Source organism: Salvelinus alpinus, chromosome 24 (genome assembly GCF_045679555.1).
Source record: "Salvelinus alpinus chromosome 24, SLU_Salpinus.1, whole genome shotgun sequence".
In the NCBI taxonomy this organism is placed as follows: Eukaryota; Metazoa; Chordata; class Actinopteri; order Salmoniformes; family Salmonidae; genus Salvelinus; species Salvelinus alpinus.
Window position 1 is genome coordinate 32774473 of NC_092109.1, and position 15970 is coordinate 32790442.

At 45.2% G+C, this 15970-nt stretch overlaps 1 protein-coding gene across 5 annotated transcripts in view; it reads left to right on the top strand.

Annotated features, from left to right (window-relative positions):
* nrg2a (neuregulin 2a) overlaps positions 1 to 15970 on the top strand; it is a 239229-nt gene that overhangs the window by 189206 nt on the left and 34053 nt on the right. For 4 of the 5 annotated variants that reach the window (XM_071364585.1, XM_071364587.1, XM_071364589.1 and 1 more), the window contains one exon: positions 13239 to 13297. In XM_071364585.1, coding sequence (XP_071220686.1) covers positions 13239 to 13297 — 59 coding nt within the window. Of the gene's footprint in view, positions 1 to 12790; positions 12868 to 13238; positions 13298 to 15970 lie in introns of all 5 variants that reach the window. The other variant, XM_071364586.1, reaches the window with a different exon arrangement.

A 15970-nucleotide genomic window follows, 5' to 3' on the forward strand; every position in this document is an offset into this window, starting at 1 on the left:
CTCCCTCTATCACCCCACCCATCCACCTCTATCACTCCATCCCCTCTATCACCCCATCCATCTATCTCTATCCCCCTCTATCACCTCATCCATCCGCATTCTATCACCCCATCCATCTACCTCTATCCCCCCTCTATCACCCCATCCATCTACCTCTATCACCCCATCTATCACCCCATCTATCCTCCCTCTATCACCCCATCTATCCCCCCTCTATCACCCCATCCATCTACCTCTCACCCCTCTATCACCCCATCTATCCCCCCTCTATCACCCCATCCATCTACCTCTCACCCCTCTATCACCCCATCTATCCCCCCTCTATCACCCCATCAATCTACCTCTATCCCCTCTCCATCACCCCATCTACCCCCCTATATCACCCCATCTATCCCCCCTCTATCACCCCACCCATCCACCTCTATCACTCCATCCCCTCTATCACCCCATCCATCTACCTCTCTCACCCCTCTATCACCCCACCCATCCACCTCTATCACTCCATCCCCTCTATCACCCCATCCATCTACCTCTATCACCCCATCCATCTACCTCTCACCCCTCTATCACCCCATCTATAACCCCATCCATCTACCTCTCACCCCTCTATCACCCCATCTATCCCCCCTCTATCACCCCATCAATCTACCTCTATCCCCTCTCCATCATCCCATCTACACCCCTCTATCACCCCATCTATCCCCCCTCTATCACCCCATCTATCCTCCCTCTATCATCCCATCTATCCCCCTCTATCATCCCATCTATCCCCCTCTATCATCCCATCTATCCCCCTCTATCACCCCATCCATCCCCCCTCTATCCCCCCTCTATCACCCCATCTACCCCCCTATATCACCCCATCTATCCCCCCTCTATCACCCCATCCATCTACCTCTCTCACCCCTCTATCACCCCATCTATCCCCCCTCTATCATCCCATCTATCCCCCTCTATCACCCCATCTATCCCCCCTCTATCACCCCATCCATCTACCTCTCTCACCCCATCCATCTACTTCTATCACCCCATCCATCTACCTCTCTCACCCCTCTATCACCACATCAATCCCCCCTCTATCACCCCATCCATCTACCTCTATCACCCCATCCATCTACTTCTATCACCCCATCTATCACCCCATCTATCCTCCCTCTATAATCCCATATATACCCCTCTATCACCCTGTCTATCACCCTTCTATCACCCCATCCATCTACCTCTATCCCCCCTCTATCACCCCATCCATCCCCCCTCTAGCACCTCATCCATCTACCTCTATCACCCCATCTACCCCCCCTCTATCACCCTGTCTATCCCCCCTATCACCCCATCTATCCTCCCTCTATCACCCCATCTATCACCCCTCAATCATCCCATATGGGATATCACCCTGTCTATCCCCCTCTATCACCCCATCTGTACCCCATCTATCCCCCCTCTATTACCCCATTCCCCCTCTATCACCCATCCATCCCCCCTCTATCACCCAATCCATCTACCTCTATCCCCCCTCGATCACCCCATCTATCCCCCTCTATCACCCCATCTATCCCCCCTCTATCACCCAATCCATCTACCTCTATCCCCCCTCGATCACCCCATCTATCCCCCCTCTATCACCCCATCTATCCCCCCTCTATCACCCCATCCATCTACCTCTATCCCCCCTCGATCACCCCATCTATCCCCCTCTATCACCCTGTCTATCCCCCCTCTATCACCCCATCTATCCACCCTCTATCACCCCATCCATCTACCTCTATCCCCCCTCGATCACCCCATCTATCCCCCTCTATCACCCTGTCTATCCCCCCTCTATCACCCCATCCTTCCTCCCTCTTAGCAACCCCCCTCTCCCTTCCCCGATCTCTCACAGAAGCATTGGTAGAGCAGAGCAGAGCAGAGCAGAGCAGAGCAGAGCAGAGCAGAGTAGAGCAGAGTAGAGTAGAGTAGAGTAGAGTAGAGTAGAGTAGAGTAGAGTAGAGTAGAGTAGAGCAGAGCAGAGCAGAGCAGAGCAGAGCAGAGCAGAGCAGAGCAGAGTAGAGTAGAGTAGAGTAGAGCAGAGTAGAGCAGAGCAGTACAGGAAGGAGTACAGGCCCATATGTACAGAAATCTCTTTCATGTATACTTACATTGCTGATGAGGAGGATGGATAATGATCTGCTCATGGTTCTCAGCCCACGTTTAGCGTGCAGGAGCCTCGCACATGATGTCATGGTACACTGGTTTAGTAGGGAACAAATATTTACGCCAGTCAGAGACCTCTAGCGAGGTAAATAGAATTATTGCTTACATCTCAAGACCTTTGAAAAGGGGGTCAGATTAATCAAGAGCGTTTTGTTATTGGAAGATACATGTTTTTCTATAGATTGTGAATGTGGCAACGATGAGCTTTCCGGCTATCAGATTCTGAGTCAGGTACTGAATGTTCTGTATGCCAGGGTGAGCATGTTGAGGTGCATTTCCTTACTTCCATGTTGAAATGTGCCAATATAAGTTAATGTTTGGGTGTGCAGAAGCTGTACCATAACAACATTATGAAGCTGTACTATAACAACATTATGAAGCTGTACTATAACAACGTTATGAAGCTGTACTATAACAACATTATGAAGCTGTACTATAACATCATTATGAAGCTGTACTATAACATCATTATGATGCTGTACTATAACATCATTATGAAGCTGTACTATAACAACATTATGAAGCTGTACTATAACATCATTATGAAGCTGTACTATAACAACATTATGAAGCTGTACTATAACATCATTATGAAGCTGTACTATAACAACATTATGAAGCTGTACTATAACAGCATTATGAAGCTGTACTATAACAACATTATGAAGCTGTACTATAACATCATTATGAAGCTGTACTATAACAACATTATGAAGCTGTACTATAACAGCATTATGAAGCTGTACTATAACATCATTATGATGCTGTACTATAACATCATTATGAAGCTGTACTATAACAACATTATGAAGCTGTACTATAACATCATTATGAAGCTGTACTATAACAACATTATGAAGCTGTACTATAACAGCATTATGAAGCTGTACTATAACAACATTATGAAGCTGTACTATAACAACATTATGAAGCTGTACTATAACAACATTATGAAGCTGTACTATAACAGCCTTATGAAGCTGTACTATAACAACATTATGAAGCTGTACTATAACAACATTATGAAGCTGTACTATAACAGCCTTATGAAGCTGTACTATAACAACATTTTAAAGCTGTACTATAACAACATTACGAAGCTGTACTATAACAACATTATGAAGCTGTACTATAACAACATTATGAAGCTGTACTATAACAACATTACGAAGCTGTACTATAACAACATTATGAAGCTGTACTATAACAACATTATGAAGCTGTACTATAACAACATTATGAAGCTGTACTATAACAACTTTATGAAGCTGTACTATAACAACATTATGAAGCTGTACTATAACAACTTTATGAAGCTGTACTATAACAACATTATGAAGCTGTACTATAACAACATTTTGAAGCTGTACTATAACAACATTATGAAGCTGTACTACAACAACATTATGAAGCTGTGCTATAACATCATTATGAAGCTGTACTATAACAACATTATGAAGCTGTATTATAACAACATTATGAAGCTGTACTATAACAGCCTTATGAAGCAGTACTATAACATCATTATGAAGCTGTACTACAACAACATTATGAAGCTGTACTATAACAACATTATGAAGCTGTACTATAACAACATTATGAAGCTGTACTACAACATCATTATGAAGCTGTACTATAACAACATTACGAAGCTGTACTATAACAACATTATGAAGCTGTACTATAACAACATTATGAAGCTGTACTACAACAACATTATGAAGCTGTACTATAACAACATTACAAAGCTGTACTATAACAACATTATGAAGCTGTACTATAACAACATGAAGCTGTACTACAACAACATTATGAAGCTGTACTATAACAGCCTTATGAAGCTGTACTATAACAACATTATAAAGCTGTACTATAAAAACATTATGAAGCTGTACTATAACAGCATTATGAAGCTGTACTATAACATCATTATGAAGCTGTACTACAACAACATTATGAAGCTGTACTATAACAACATTACAAAGCTGTACTATAACAACATTATGAAGCTGTACTATAACAACATTATGAAGCTGTACTACAACAACATTATGAAGCTGTACTATAACAGCCTTATGAAGCTGTACTATAACAACATTATAAAGCTGTACTATAACAACATTATGAAGCTGTACTATAACAACATTATGAAGCTGTACTATAACATCATTATGATGCTGTACTATAACATCATTATGATGCTGTACTATAACAACATTATGATGCTGTACTATAACAGCCTTATGAAGCTGTACTATAACAACATTATGAAGCTGTACTATAACAACATTATGAAGCTGTACTATAACATCATTATGATGCTGTACTATAACAACATTATGAAGCTGTACTATAACAACATTATGAAGCTGTACTATAACAACATTATGATGCTGTACTATAACAACATTATGAAGCTGTACTATAACATCATTATGATGCTGTACTATAACATCATTATGATGCTGTACTATAACAACATTATGATGCTGTACTATAACAGCCTTATGAAGCTGTACTATAACAACATTATGAAGCTGTACTATAACAGCATTATGAAGCTGTACTATAACAACATTATGAAGCTGTACTATAACAACATTATGAAGCTGTACTATAACATCATTATGATGCTGTACTATAACAACATTATGAAGCTGTACTATAACATCATTATGATGCTGTACTATAACAGCCTTATGAAGCTGTACTATAACAACATTATGAAGCTGTACTATAACATCATTATGATGCTGTACTATAACAACATTATGAAGCTGTACTATAACATCATTATGATGCTGTACTATAACATCATTATGATGCTGTACTATAACATCATTATGATGCTGTACTATAACATCATTATGATGCTGTACTATAACAGCCTTATGAAGCTGTACTATAACAGCATATGCAAGAATGTGCGTAAAGTATATGGGTTTGTATTCTGGGTGTTTTACTTGCAAAAGACAAGTCCTTGCAGCAAGCTCAAATTATGTAAATGTTTATGATGCCTTCCCCTATAGTGAGAGTTTGCATCAATATGACAGTCTGTGCTGGAGATCGAGTGGCGCGCTGTTGTGTTTGACATCTCTACAGTTTCAGTATCACATCCTATCATAGTGTGCTTTGGTCCATAAGTTAAATATCATGTGCTTCCATGTTGGTCGACGATGAAGAATAGTGTGCAGGTCCACTGGCCAGCCATTGTGTGTGTTCTGCTGGCCCCAGCAACACTGCTCAGCAAGCAGTGAGGACATGGCTGCAACAGCCATTCAATAAGCGGTGTACAAATTGGAGGGAGCAATAACTCAATTGCTGCAGCTAATTCACTCACGGTCGAGGCACGGGTCCAGAAAAGTTGGATAATGCAGTGGAGGCCTGCAGGGAATTGTTGCCCCAAAGCCATCTCATTCAATATAGGCCAGACTTCAGCCGGTATTACTCATCGGCTGAACAAGTCTGGCCGACAGCTGGCCCTATTTGAATGCCCGGCTCCTTCACTTTGAAATATATAGTTCTTTAGAGTGGAAGGAAAAGTTTAACAAATGACCCTGAAGGTAATCCAGTAGCACTGTAGTTCATGGCATGACATGTTACACAGTATCAGCCACATTAGCAATGTCTGCTCGATAAAGATTCCTGCAAGTCGGGGACAAGAAAACAGACAGGAACAGTGAATGATATGAGCCTGGATCAAGTACAGTCTGTACTGTAGGTCGGAGGTACATGTAAGACTCATCAGGCCAATATTCTTCATGAAGGAAGAAGAACATCCATCAGATATCTGACTGCTAATTGCCTTTGGGGTCATTACTGTGTCTTTAGTCTAATGGGTTTGTTTTGCTGAAATGCTTGTGCGCTATGTGCTGTGTGCTTGGTTTATGTTGAAAGAAGATATTTAATCCTGTTTAAAAACCTCAAACCGATATAGATTTCTTTCAATATGTGCTTGATTCGTACACCGTTTCCTTTATGAGGACAGATTTCAACATTTGTAGATTTTACAGTGACAGTGCATTGGTCTTAGTCGTTTCTCCAGCAGTCTTTCCCTATTATTGTGTGATCCTCATTTTAACATATCACTCAGTATGACTCATTAGACATGATGGAATATCATAATACTTCTGGGAGACATTTTAGAAATCTCATAAATCACCAGGAATGACCTCTGGTGGATTAACGGTCCTGTTGGTGGAGAGAGAGTGTGGAATGACCTCTGGTGGATTAACGGTCCTGTTGGTGGAGAGAGAGTGTGGAATGACCTCTGGTGGATTAACGGTCCTGTTGGTGGAGAGAGAGTGTGGAATGACCTCTGGTGGATTAATGATCCTGTTGGTGGAGAGAGAGTGTGGAATGACCTCTGGTGGATTAACGGTCCTGTTGGTGGAGAGAGAGTGTGGAATAACCTCTGGTGGATTAACGGTCCTGTTGGTGGAGAGAGAGTGTGGAATGACCTCTGGTGGATTAACGGTCCTGTTGGTGGAGAGAGAGTGTGGAATGACCTCTGGTGGATTAACGGTCCTGTTGGTGGAGAGAGAGTGTGGAATAACCTCTGGTGGATTAACGGTCCTGTTGGTGGAGAGAGAGTGTGGAATGACCTCTGGTGGATTAACGGTCCTGTTGGTGGAGAGAGAGTGTGGAATGACCTCTGGTGGATTAACGGTCCTGTTGGTGGAGAGAGAGTGTGGAATGTTGGCACCCCTCAATGAACCACACATCCTGATTCATTGAGAGAGAGGGAGAGGGGGCTAAGGAGACACAAGAAGAAGAAGAATAGAATGATTGGGAGAAGGGGCTGCAGCAGTGTATTTGATTAAGTGGACAGGCATCCCCATAAATATCTGTCTGGTCGTTGAGGATGGAGAGAAGCCCGTATACAGAGGTGTACCAAAATGACAGCTGACCATGGCTATATAGAGGACTAAGTTATGAGGCTACTCCTGAATTACTATTGGTGTTGTATGTAGTGTGCTTTCTGGAGCCTCGTGACGGCCGTAGCATCACCCGGGTGTGAGTTGAACTTTGGTAGTAGTGAAGAGTAGCTAGCTAGCTAGCTTCTAGTCCAGTGGCTAGTACGGAACTCTCACTTCATCTGACTGAGTCCTACTACAAAGCCACAGATAGTGTGGCTGGTCAAGACACCATGATGACAACGCGCTGCCTCCCGCCTCCCTGCTTCCGGCTCTTCTCTTTGAACACCTCCTCCCTCTGCTGACCTCAATCAAGCCATGAACATTCTCAACCTTTAGTCTCTTGACTGTTGATCTACTCATGATGAATAATTATGTTGTTTTTAAATTGCTTGTTTTTTGTTTTTGTCGCTTTACAGCACTTTGAAATGTTCTTTATGTACAGCACTATAAAAGTTGAATCAATGATTATTATTATTGTTATTATTATAAATATGGTTGTAGTGGTTCAAGAGCAAACTCAACAGAGCTTTGCCAACATGAAAGAGGCGTGACACTGTAACTGGGCATCAACTGTCTTCACCATATTAAATGCACTCCTCTCCACCAGACATGTAGAAAGGGCAGGGAACAAAGACATGGGCACAGAGAGAGACATAAAAGTGCAATAAAGAGTCTCCCAGAACATCATGGCCAAAATGATATGTGGTTGCTATAAGATGAAGTGCACAGGCAGGGGCCTACTGCTTTTTATTACCAGAATAATAAAGGTTCAAAATATGTAACAGACTGAGTACTCTTCTATACAGGACCCAAGTCAAATGATGGAGGGCTATTTGCAACCCCATGTGAAGAAGGAAGAGGCCAAGAGGATAGAAAGAGAGGGGGATGGTGTGATTAGAGGGGGGTTGTTTAATCCCTGTGGGTTGGCACTTGAGCACACATGTAGGCCCACCCCTCTGGCACTCTCGATCAGGGGAACATTATTCCATGACCTCTGCCTTTCTCACTGGTGTACCTGTCAGTTATAACTTGTTTGCAGCACAGATGGGGAGGTGGGGACGGGCGGCCTAATATCTGCAAAATTGGGGTAATTAGGAGAGAGGGAGAGGAAGAGACAGACTGGGAAAAAAAGGGAATGTTTTTGTATTTTGAACAGTTTACCCTCCTACTAAGTCTGCCAGCCTTGTCTACAGACAGTCACGGACTACAAAGGGAAAACAAGCCACGTCGCGGACACTGACGTCTTGCTTCCGGACAAGCTAAACACCTTCACCGCCCGCTTTGATGATTACACAGTGCCACCGATGCGGCCCGTTTCCAAGGACTGTGTGCTCTCCTTCTCCGTGGCCGACGTGAGTAAGACATTTAAGCGTGTTAACCCTCACAAAATTGCCAGCCCAGACGGCATCTTTAGCCGTGTCCTCAGAGCATGCGCAGACCAGCTGGCTGGAGTGTTTACGGATATATTCAATCTCTCCCTATCCCAGTCTGTTGTCCCCACATGCTTCAAGATGTACACCGTTGTTCCTGCCCCGTAGCACTCACTTCTGTCATCAAGTACTTTGAGAGACTAGTCAAGGATTATAACACCTCTATCTTACCGGATTCCGTAGAGTAGACCTGCAAACTGCCCTATTCCATCTGGACAAGAGGAATACCTATGTAAGAATGCTGTTCATTGACTATAGCTCAGCATTCAACACCATAGTACCCTCCAAGCTCATCATTAAGCTCGAGGCCCTGGGTCTGAACCCCGCCCTGGACTTCCTGACGGGCCGCCCCCAGGTGGTGAAGGTAGGAAACAACACCTCCACTTCACTGATCCTCAACACTGGGGCCCCACAAGGATGGACTTCAGGAAACAGCAGAGGGAACACCCCCCTATCCACTTTGACGGGACCGCAGGGAAAAAGATGGACGCTTCAAGTTCCTCGGCGTACACATCACTGACAAATTGAAATGGTCCACCCACACAACCTCAGGAGGCTGAAGAAATTTGGCTTGGCACCTTAAAGCCTCACAAACTTTTACAGACGCACAATTGAGAGCATCCTGTCGGGCTGTATTACCACCTGGTACGGCATTGCACCGCCCGCAACCGCAGGGCTCTCCAGAGGATGGTGTGGTCTACAAAACGCATCACCGGGGGCAAGCTACCTGCCCTCCAGGACACCTACAGCACCCGATGTCACAGGAAGGCCAAAAAGATCATCAAGATCACCACTGCCTGTTTACCCCACTATCATTCAGAAGGCGAGGTCAGTACAGGTGCATCAAAGCTGGGACTGAGAGACTGAAAAACAGCTTCTATTTCAAGGCCATCAGACTTTTAAATAGCAATCACTAGTACAATAGAGGCTGCTGCCCTATATACATAGACTTGAAATCACTGGCCACTTTAATAATGGAACACTAGTCACTTTAATAATGTTTACATATTTTGCATTGCCCATCTCATATGTATATACTGTATTCTATCCTATTCTGCTGTAGCTTAATTAATGCCGCGCTGACATTACTCGTCCAAATATTTATATATTCTTAATTTATTTTCTTTACTTTAGATTGTGTGTATTGTTAGATATTACTTGTTAGATATTACTGCGCTGTTGGAGCTAGAAACACTAGCTTTTCACTTCACCCGCAATAACATCTGCTAAACACGTGTATGTGTCACGCCCTGACCTTGGAGATCTTTTTTATGTCTCTATTTTGGTTGGTCAGGGCGTGAGTTTGGGGTGGGCATTCTATGTCTGGTGTTCTATGTTGTTCTATGTTTTGTATTTCTATGTGTTTGGCCTGGTATGGTTCCCAAACAGAGGCAGCTGTCTATCGTTGTCTCTGATTGAGAACCATACTTAGGTAGCCTGTTCCCACCTGTGTTTGTGGGTAGTTGTTTTCTGTTTTGTGTATTGCACCTTGCAGAACTGTTCGTTTGTCGTTTTGTTGTTTTGTTCAAGTGTTTCGTATTTATTAAAAGTAATATGGACACTTACCACGCTGCAGCTTGGTCCTCTTCTTCTTCTCCCGACGACGTTCGTTACAGAACTACCCACCAACACAGGACCAAGCAGCGTGGAAGGATGGACTCCTGGACATGGGAGGAAATATTGGACGGCAAGGGACCCTGGGCACAGCCGGGAGAGTATCGCCGTCCGAAAGAGGAGCTGGAGGCAGCTAGAGCGGAGCGGCGACACTATGAGGAATTGGCTCGAGGTAACGTGCACGAGAGGCAGCCCCAGAAATGTTTTTTTGGGGGGCACACGGGGAGATTGGCGGAGTCAGGTAGGAGACCTGAGCCAACTCCCCGTGCTTACCGTGGCGAGAGAGTGACCGGGCAGGCACCGTGTTATGTGGTGAAGCGCACGGTGTCCCCAGTGCACACGCATAGCCCGGTGCGCTACATCGCAGCTCCTCGCATCGGCCGGGCTAGAGTGGGAGGGAGGCATCGAGCCAGGAGGGATGATGCCGGCTCAGCGCATCTGGTCTCCACTGCGTCTCCTCGGCCCGGGGTATACTGCACCAGCCCTACGCACGGTGTCCCCGGTTCGCCAGCACAGCCCAGTGCGGCCTGTTCCAACTACCCGCACATGCCGGGCTACAGGGAGTATCCAGCCAGGACAAGTTGTGCAGGCTCGTTGATCGAGACCTCCAGTATGCCTCCATGGCCCAGTGCATCCGGTGCCTCGGCCAAGGACAAGGCCTCCTGCATGTCTCCCCAGCCTGGTGAGTTCTGTGCCTGTGCTAAGCCCTAACCCTCCTGCATGTCTCCCCAGCCTGGTGAGTCCTGTGCCTTCTCCCAGAGCCAGGCCTCCTGTGTGTCTCTCCACTCCAGTGATGATCCATGGCACGAAGCCTCCAGAGATGATCCATGGCACGAAGCCTCCAGAGATGATCCATGGCACGAAGCCTCCAGTGATGATCCATGGCAAGAAGCCTCCAGTGATGATCCATGGCACGAAGCCTCCAGTGATGATCCATGGCACGAAGCCTCCAGTGATGATCCATGGCAAGAAGCCTCCAGTGATGATCCATGGCACGAAGCCTCCAGTGATGATCCATGGCACGAAGCCTCCAGTGATGATCCATGGCACGAAGCCTCCAGTGATGATCCATGGCACGAAGCCTCCAGTGAGGATCCATGGCAAGAAACCTCCAGTGAGGAGTTATGGCACGAGGCCTCCAACGAAGGCCGTCAGTCCGGAGCCTCCAGCAACGCCCTCCAGTCCGGAGCCTCCAGCGTCACCCTCCTGTCCGGAGCCGCCAGAGTCTCCCTCCTGTCCGGAGCCGCCAGAGTCTACCTCCTGTAAAGGAGCCGCCAGAGTCTCCCTCCTGTACGGAGCAGCCAGAGTTTCCCTCCTGTCCGGAGCAGCCAGAATCTCCCTCCTGTCCGGAGCAGCCAGAGTCTCCCTCCTGTCCGGAGCAGCCAGAGTCGCCCTCCTGTCCGGGGCCCGCTGCGAGGGTCCCCAGTCTGGGGTCGTCGGTAAGGGTCCGCGCTCCAGAGGCACCACCTAAGTGGGCCAAGACTAAGGTGGAGCGGGGTCCACGTCCCGCACCACAGCCACCGCGGTGAAATGCCCACCCAGACCCTCCCCTATAGGTTCAGGTTTTGCGGCCGGAGTCCGCACCTTTGGGGGGGGTACTGTCACACCCTGACCTTGGAGATCTTTTTTATGTCTCTATTTTGGTTGGTCAGGGCGTGAGTTTGGGGTGGGCATTCTATGTCTGGTGTTCTATGTTGTTCTATGTTTTGTATTTCTATGTGTTTGGCCTGGTATGGTTCCCAATCAGAGGCAGCTGTCTATCGTTGTCTCTGATTGAGAACCATACTTAGGTAGCCTGTTCCCACCTGTGTTTGTGGGTAGTTGTTTTCTGTTTTGTGTATTGCACCTTGCAGAACTGTTCGTTTGTCGTTTTGTTCAAGTGTTTCGTATTTATTAAAAGTAATATGGACACTTACCACGCTGCACCTTGGTCCTCTTCTCCTTCTCCTGACGACAGCCGTTACAGTATGTAACAAAGAACATTTGATATGATCTAATTAGATTTTTACTCTGACTGTTTTATAAAGTCCCATCCAATGCAAAGGCTGAGTTTGTTTAAGTGATGGTTCACTCCAGAATCCAGATGTTTTGAGCTCTTCAAAAGTTGTCTAATGTTGCCATGAGTCCATATCCTATATGGTCTATTGTTTGATCCAGCTTTATGCCTCAGTCCCAATGTTTACATTTCTATGCTTCCAAGTTACCTGATTATCTACCAACAGGCGCCGTTGGATGCAGCTACAGTTGGTTTGCCAAGAACTGGTGGTGTGGAAAATGTTGCCTTCATGAGCATACATGTTCCTACCAGTGTTCATTTGTTTGAACACATGACACTATTGATTGTTAGATGATACAGATAGACTAGGATGGTAGAGATCATTGAGTCCTCATGGTCCTCATGGTCAACTGCCTTCTATTCAGCAAGAGACATTCACCCTTGTTGAGTGACACTCATTTCTAACCCAATTACTTTACTGAGTAAGCCAAAACCTAGTGATGCTTTTTAGTGTAATGTTTCTGGACCACCGTATTGCATATTGTAATTTAACCTCTCTTTCAGGCCTTCACCAGTAACGTGTGTACAGACTTCACTGCTGCGTTTTTCATATCATGTTGTCCCCCTCTCCTCCTCCCCAGATGTCCAGATGGATTCTTCGGCCAGCGGTGTTTGCAGACTGAGCCGCTGCGGTTGCGCATGCCCAATCCTTACAAAAGTATGTTCACATGACACCAACAGCTGAGAACAGAGTCACGTTGTCACTGGGTTTCCTCTATGGTCCTCTTCCTCCTCCTCCTTCCTCTCAGGTCAACCAAAGCCATGGGAGGTGCGCGACACAATAGTGTCACCGTTGGGATCGCTTTGCTTCTACTGTCCCTGGTGTTGCTGTGGTTCTAATTCAGTTTTCTTCTGCTTCTTTCTTTCTCTGTCTTTCTCCTTTCACCTCCTCCCTGTCTCTTGTTCATATCCTCTCCTCTCGATACCCTCTGTCTCTGCCCTGTCTCACTCCCTCCTCCCTCCCTCCCTTCTCCCTTCCTCCTCCCTCCCACCTCCCTCTCTTTTTGTGGATTTGTTTCTTTCCATCAGGTGTCCGAATGACTTTACTGGTGATCGCTGTCAAAACTACGTCATGGCCAGTTTCTACCGTATGTCCATTTCCTCTTCTGTCTATCTGTCTGTCTGTCTGCTTGTCTGTCTGTTTATCTATCTATCTATCTATCTGCCTGCCTGCCTGCCTGCCTGCCTGCCTGTCTGTCTGTCTGTCTGTCTGTCTGTCTGTCTGTCTGTCTGTCTGTCTGTCTGTCTGTCTGTCTGTCTGTCTGTCTGTCTGTCTGTCTGTCTGTCTGTCCTGCATGTGGTACAGGATGTTGACATGTGGCATGACTCTGTGTTGTTTGGTCCTAATAGTTGTTGCTCTACCATCTGTGTGTGTTGACTCATCCCCGTGGCGATGCTCCGTTCAGACCAACATCGTTCATTTGTTGATGTTCTAATTTTAAAACAAATGACTGCATTACATAGAATTAGCGTAGAGATGCATTCACTGGATCCCTTCAACACGTTCAGTCGGCATGCGACTTGGTACTGAACGTCCTTGACATTGACATGTACAGTAATTGCATGTGCTCTGCTAGAATGGAATACTTGGATGGCTGTGTGTGTCTCCAGTTAGGGAGAAAACCAAAGTCATTTGTGATAACATTAGTGCTGATCCATGGACAGAAATACCCTGATTATATTGCATTAGTTATCAAACAGGAATGTCAGGTGACATAGCTGTTAGGAATAAGACTGATGACGCCTGATTCAGCTTAATGACATTGCCAGTTGTAATACAAATGACATTACAGTCCTAATTGACTGATTACATTAACTGGTCATTATTCTAATGTCTCTGTATCTTTTGTCAATTTGTTATTGATAAGATAAACTACCCAGGGTACTTTTTGACTATCCATATTGCCCATGGATCATCACTAAATCCCATGGGAATGCAATAGGCAAAATAAGCATGTAGGTATTGCATCACTTCATATGGAACATGCTTGTCTGAATGAAATGCATAGACAGTCTACAATGACAACACCTGCCTGGTCACATCATGGATCAGGACATGTATGGACAATGCCATTCTTAGTTGTATTCCCTGACCACACATGTGCACACGCACATACACACACACACAGAGCTTACCCTGCTATTCTCCTCACTGTTTTTGCAATAACAAGTCCCAAGCTTTAGCAGCAGCTGAATGGCATTCTCACAGTAAAACAACAAAGTCTGCCTGCTCTCACAGAGGTCCTCCTCAGCCCTGAGTTCCTGCCCTATAATTACATTACAGTGCAGTATTAAACAGCACTAGTGGCCCGGGGCGACAGAGCTTAACCACACACCAGCGCTCCACATTGGCAACCCCAGCAAGCATGTCCATCAACCTCACAATTACACCCAGATTAGAGACGCATGTGGAGAACTTGAGCTCGACAGCTCATCCCTCGAAGCTATTGGCTCTGATGTACAGTTAACTGCCCAAATAAAGGAAACACCAACATATAACGTGTCTTAATAGGGCGTTGGGCCACCACGAGCCAGAACAACTTCAATGGACCTTGGCATAGACTCTACAAGTGTCTGGAACTTTATTGGAGGAATGCAACATAATTCTTACGCAAGAAATTCCATCATTTTGTTGATGGTGGTTTAAAACGCTGTCTCAGGCACCACTCCAGAATCTCCCATAAGTGTTCAATTGGGTTGAGATCTGGTGACTGAGACACACACCCTTTAAACCCTCTATGCTCTTTGAGACCCCTCTTTCAAAGTCACTGAGATCTCTTCTAGCCATGGCAGCCAAAATAATGAGCAACTGGGCATTTTTCAAGTTACAAGTTTTATTGTCAAGTGCACAAATACAGTGAAATGCCTTTCTTACAAGCTTTAAACCAACAATGCAGTAATCACCAATGCAGTCATTTTTATAAGGGACCTTAAGCATGATAGGAAGTTAATTGCTTAATTAACTCAGGAACCAGACCTGTGTGGAAGCACCTGCTTTAAATATACTTTGTATCCCTCATTTACTCAGGAGTTTCCTTTATTTTGGCATTAAACTGTATGTTCGCATTCTGTGTGGGATCATGTATTTGTGCCCCACTCAGGGTTGCTATGTTTCCCTGTGTTTACACATCAACATAACCCCTGCGTTAACTAGTATTTACCCATGAGGAATTGTTTTAAGGGCAGTTTAAATCTCCACAAGGGATTGACTCCTCTTAAAATTTCACAAAGGGTTAAAGTGGTTGTCTAGTAGGGTTAAGGTAGGGTTATAGTGGTTGTCTAGTAGGGTTAAGGTAGGGTTATAGTGGTTGTCTAGTAGGGTTAAGGTAGGGTTATAGTGGTTGTCTAGTAGGGTTAAGGTAGGGTTATAGTGGTTGTCTAGTAGGGTTAAGGTAGGGTTATAGTGGTTGTCTAGTAGGGTTAAGGTAGGGTTATAGTGGTTGTCTAGTAGGGTTAAGGTAGGGTTGTAGTGGTTGTCTAGTAGCGTTAAGGTAGGGTTATAGTGGTTGTCTAGTAGGGTTAAGGTAGGGTTATAGTGGTTGTCTAGTAGGGTTAAGGTAGGGTTATAGTGGTTGTCTAGTAGGGTTAAGGTAGGGTTGTAGGGGTTGTCTAGTAGGGTTAAGGTAGGGTTGTAGGGGTTGTCTAGTAGGGTTAAGGTAGGGTTGTAGGGGTTGTCTAGTAGGGTTAAGGTAGGGTTATAGTGGTTGTCTAGTAGGGTTAAGGTAGGTTTATAGTGGTTGTCTAGTAGGGTTAAGGAAGGG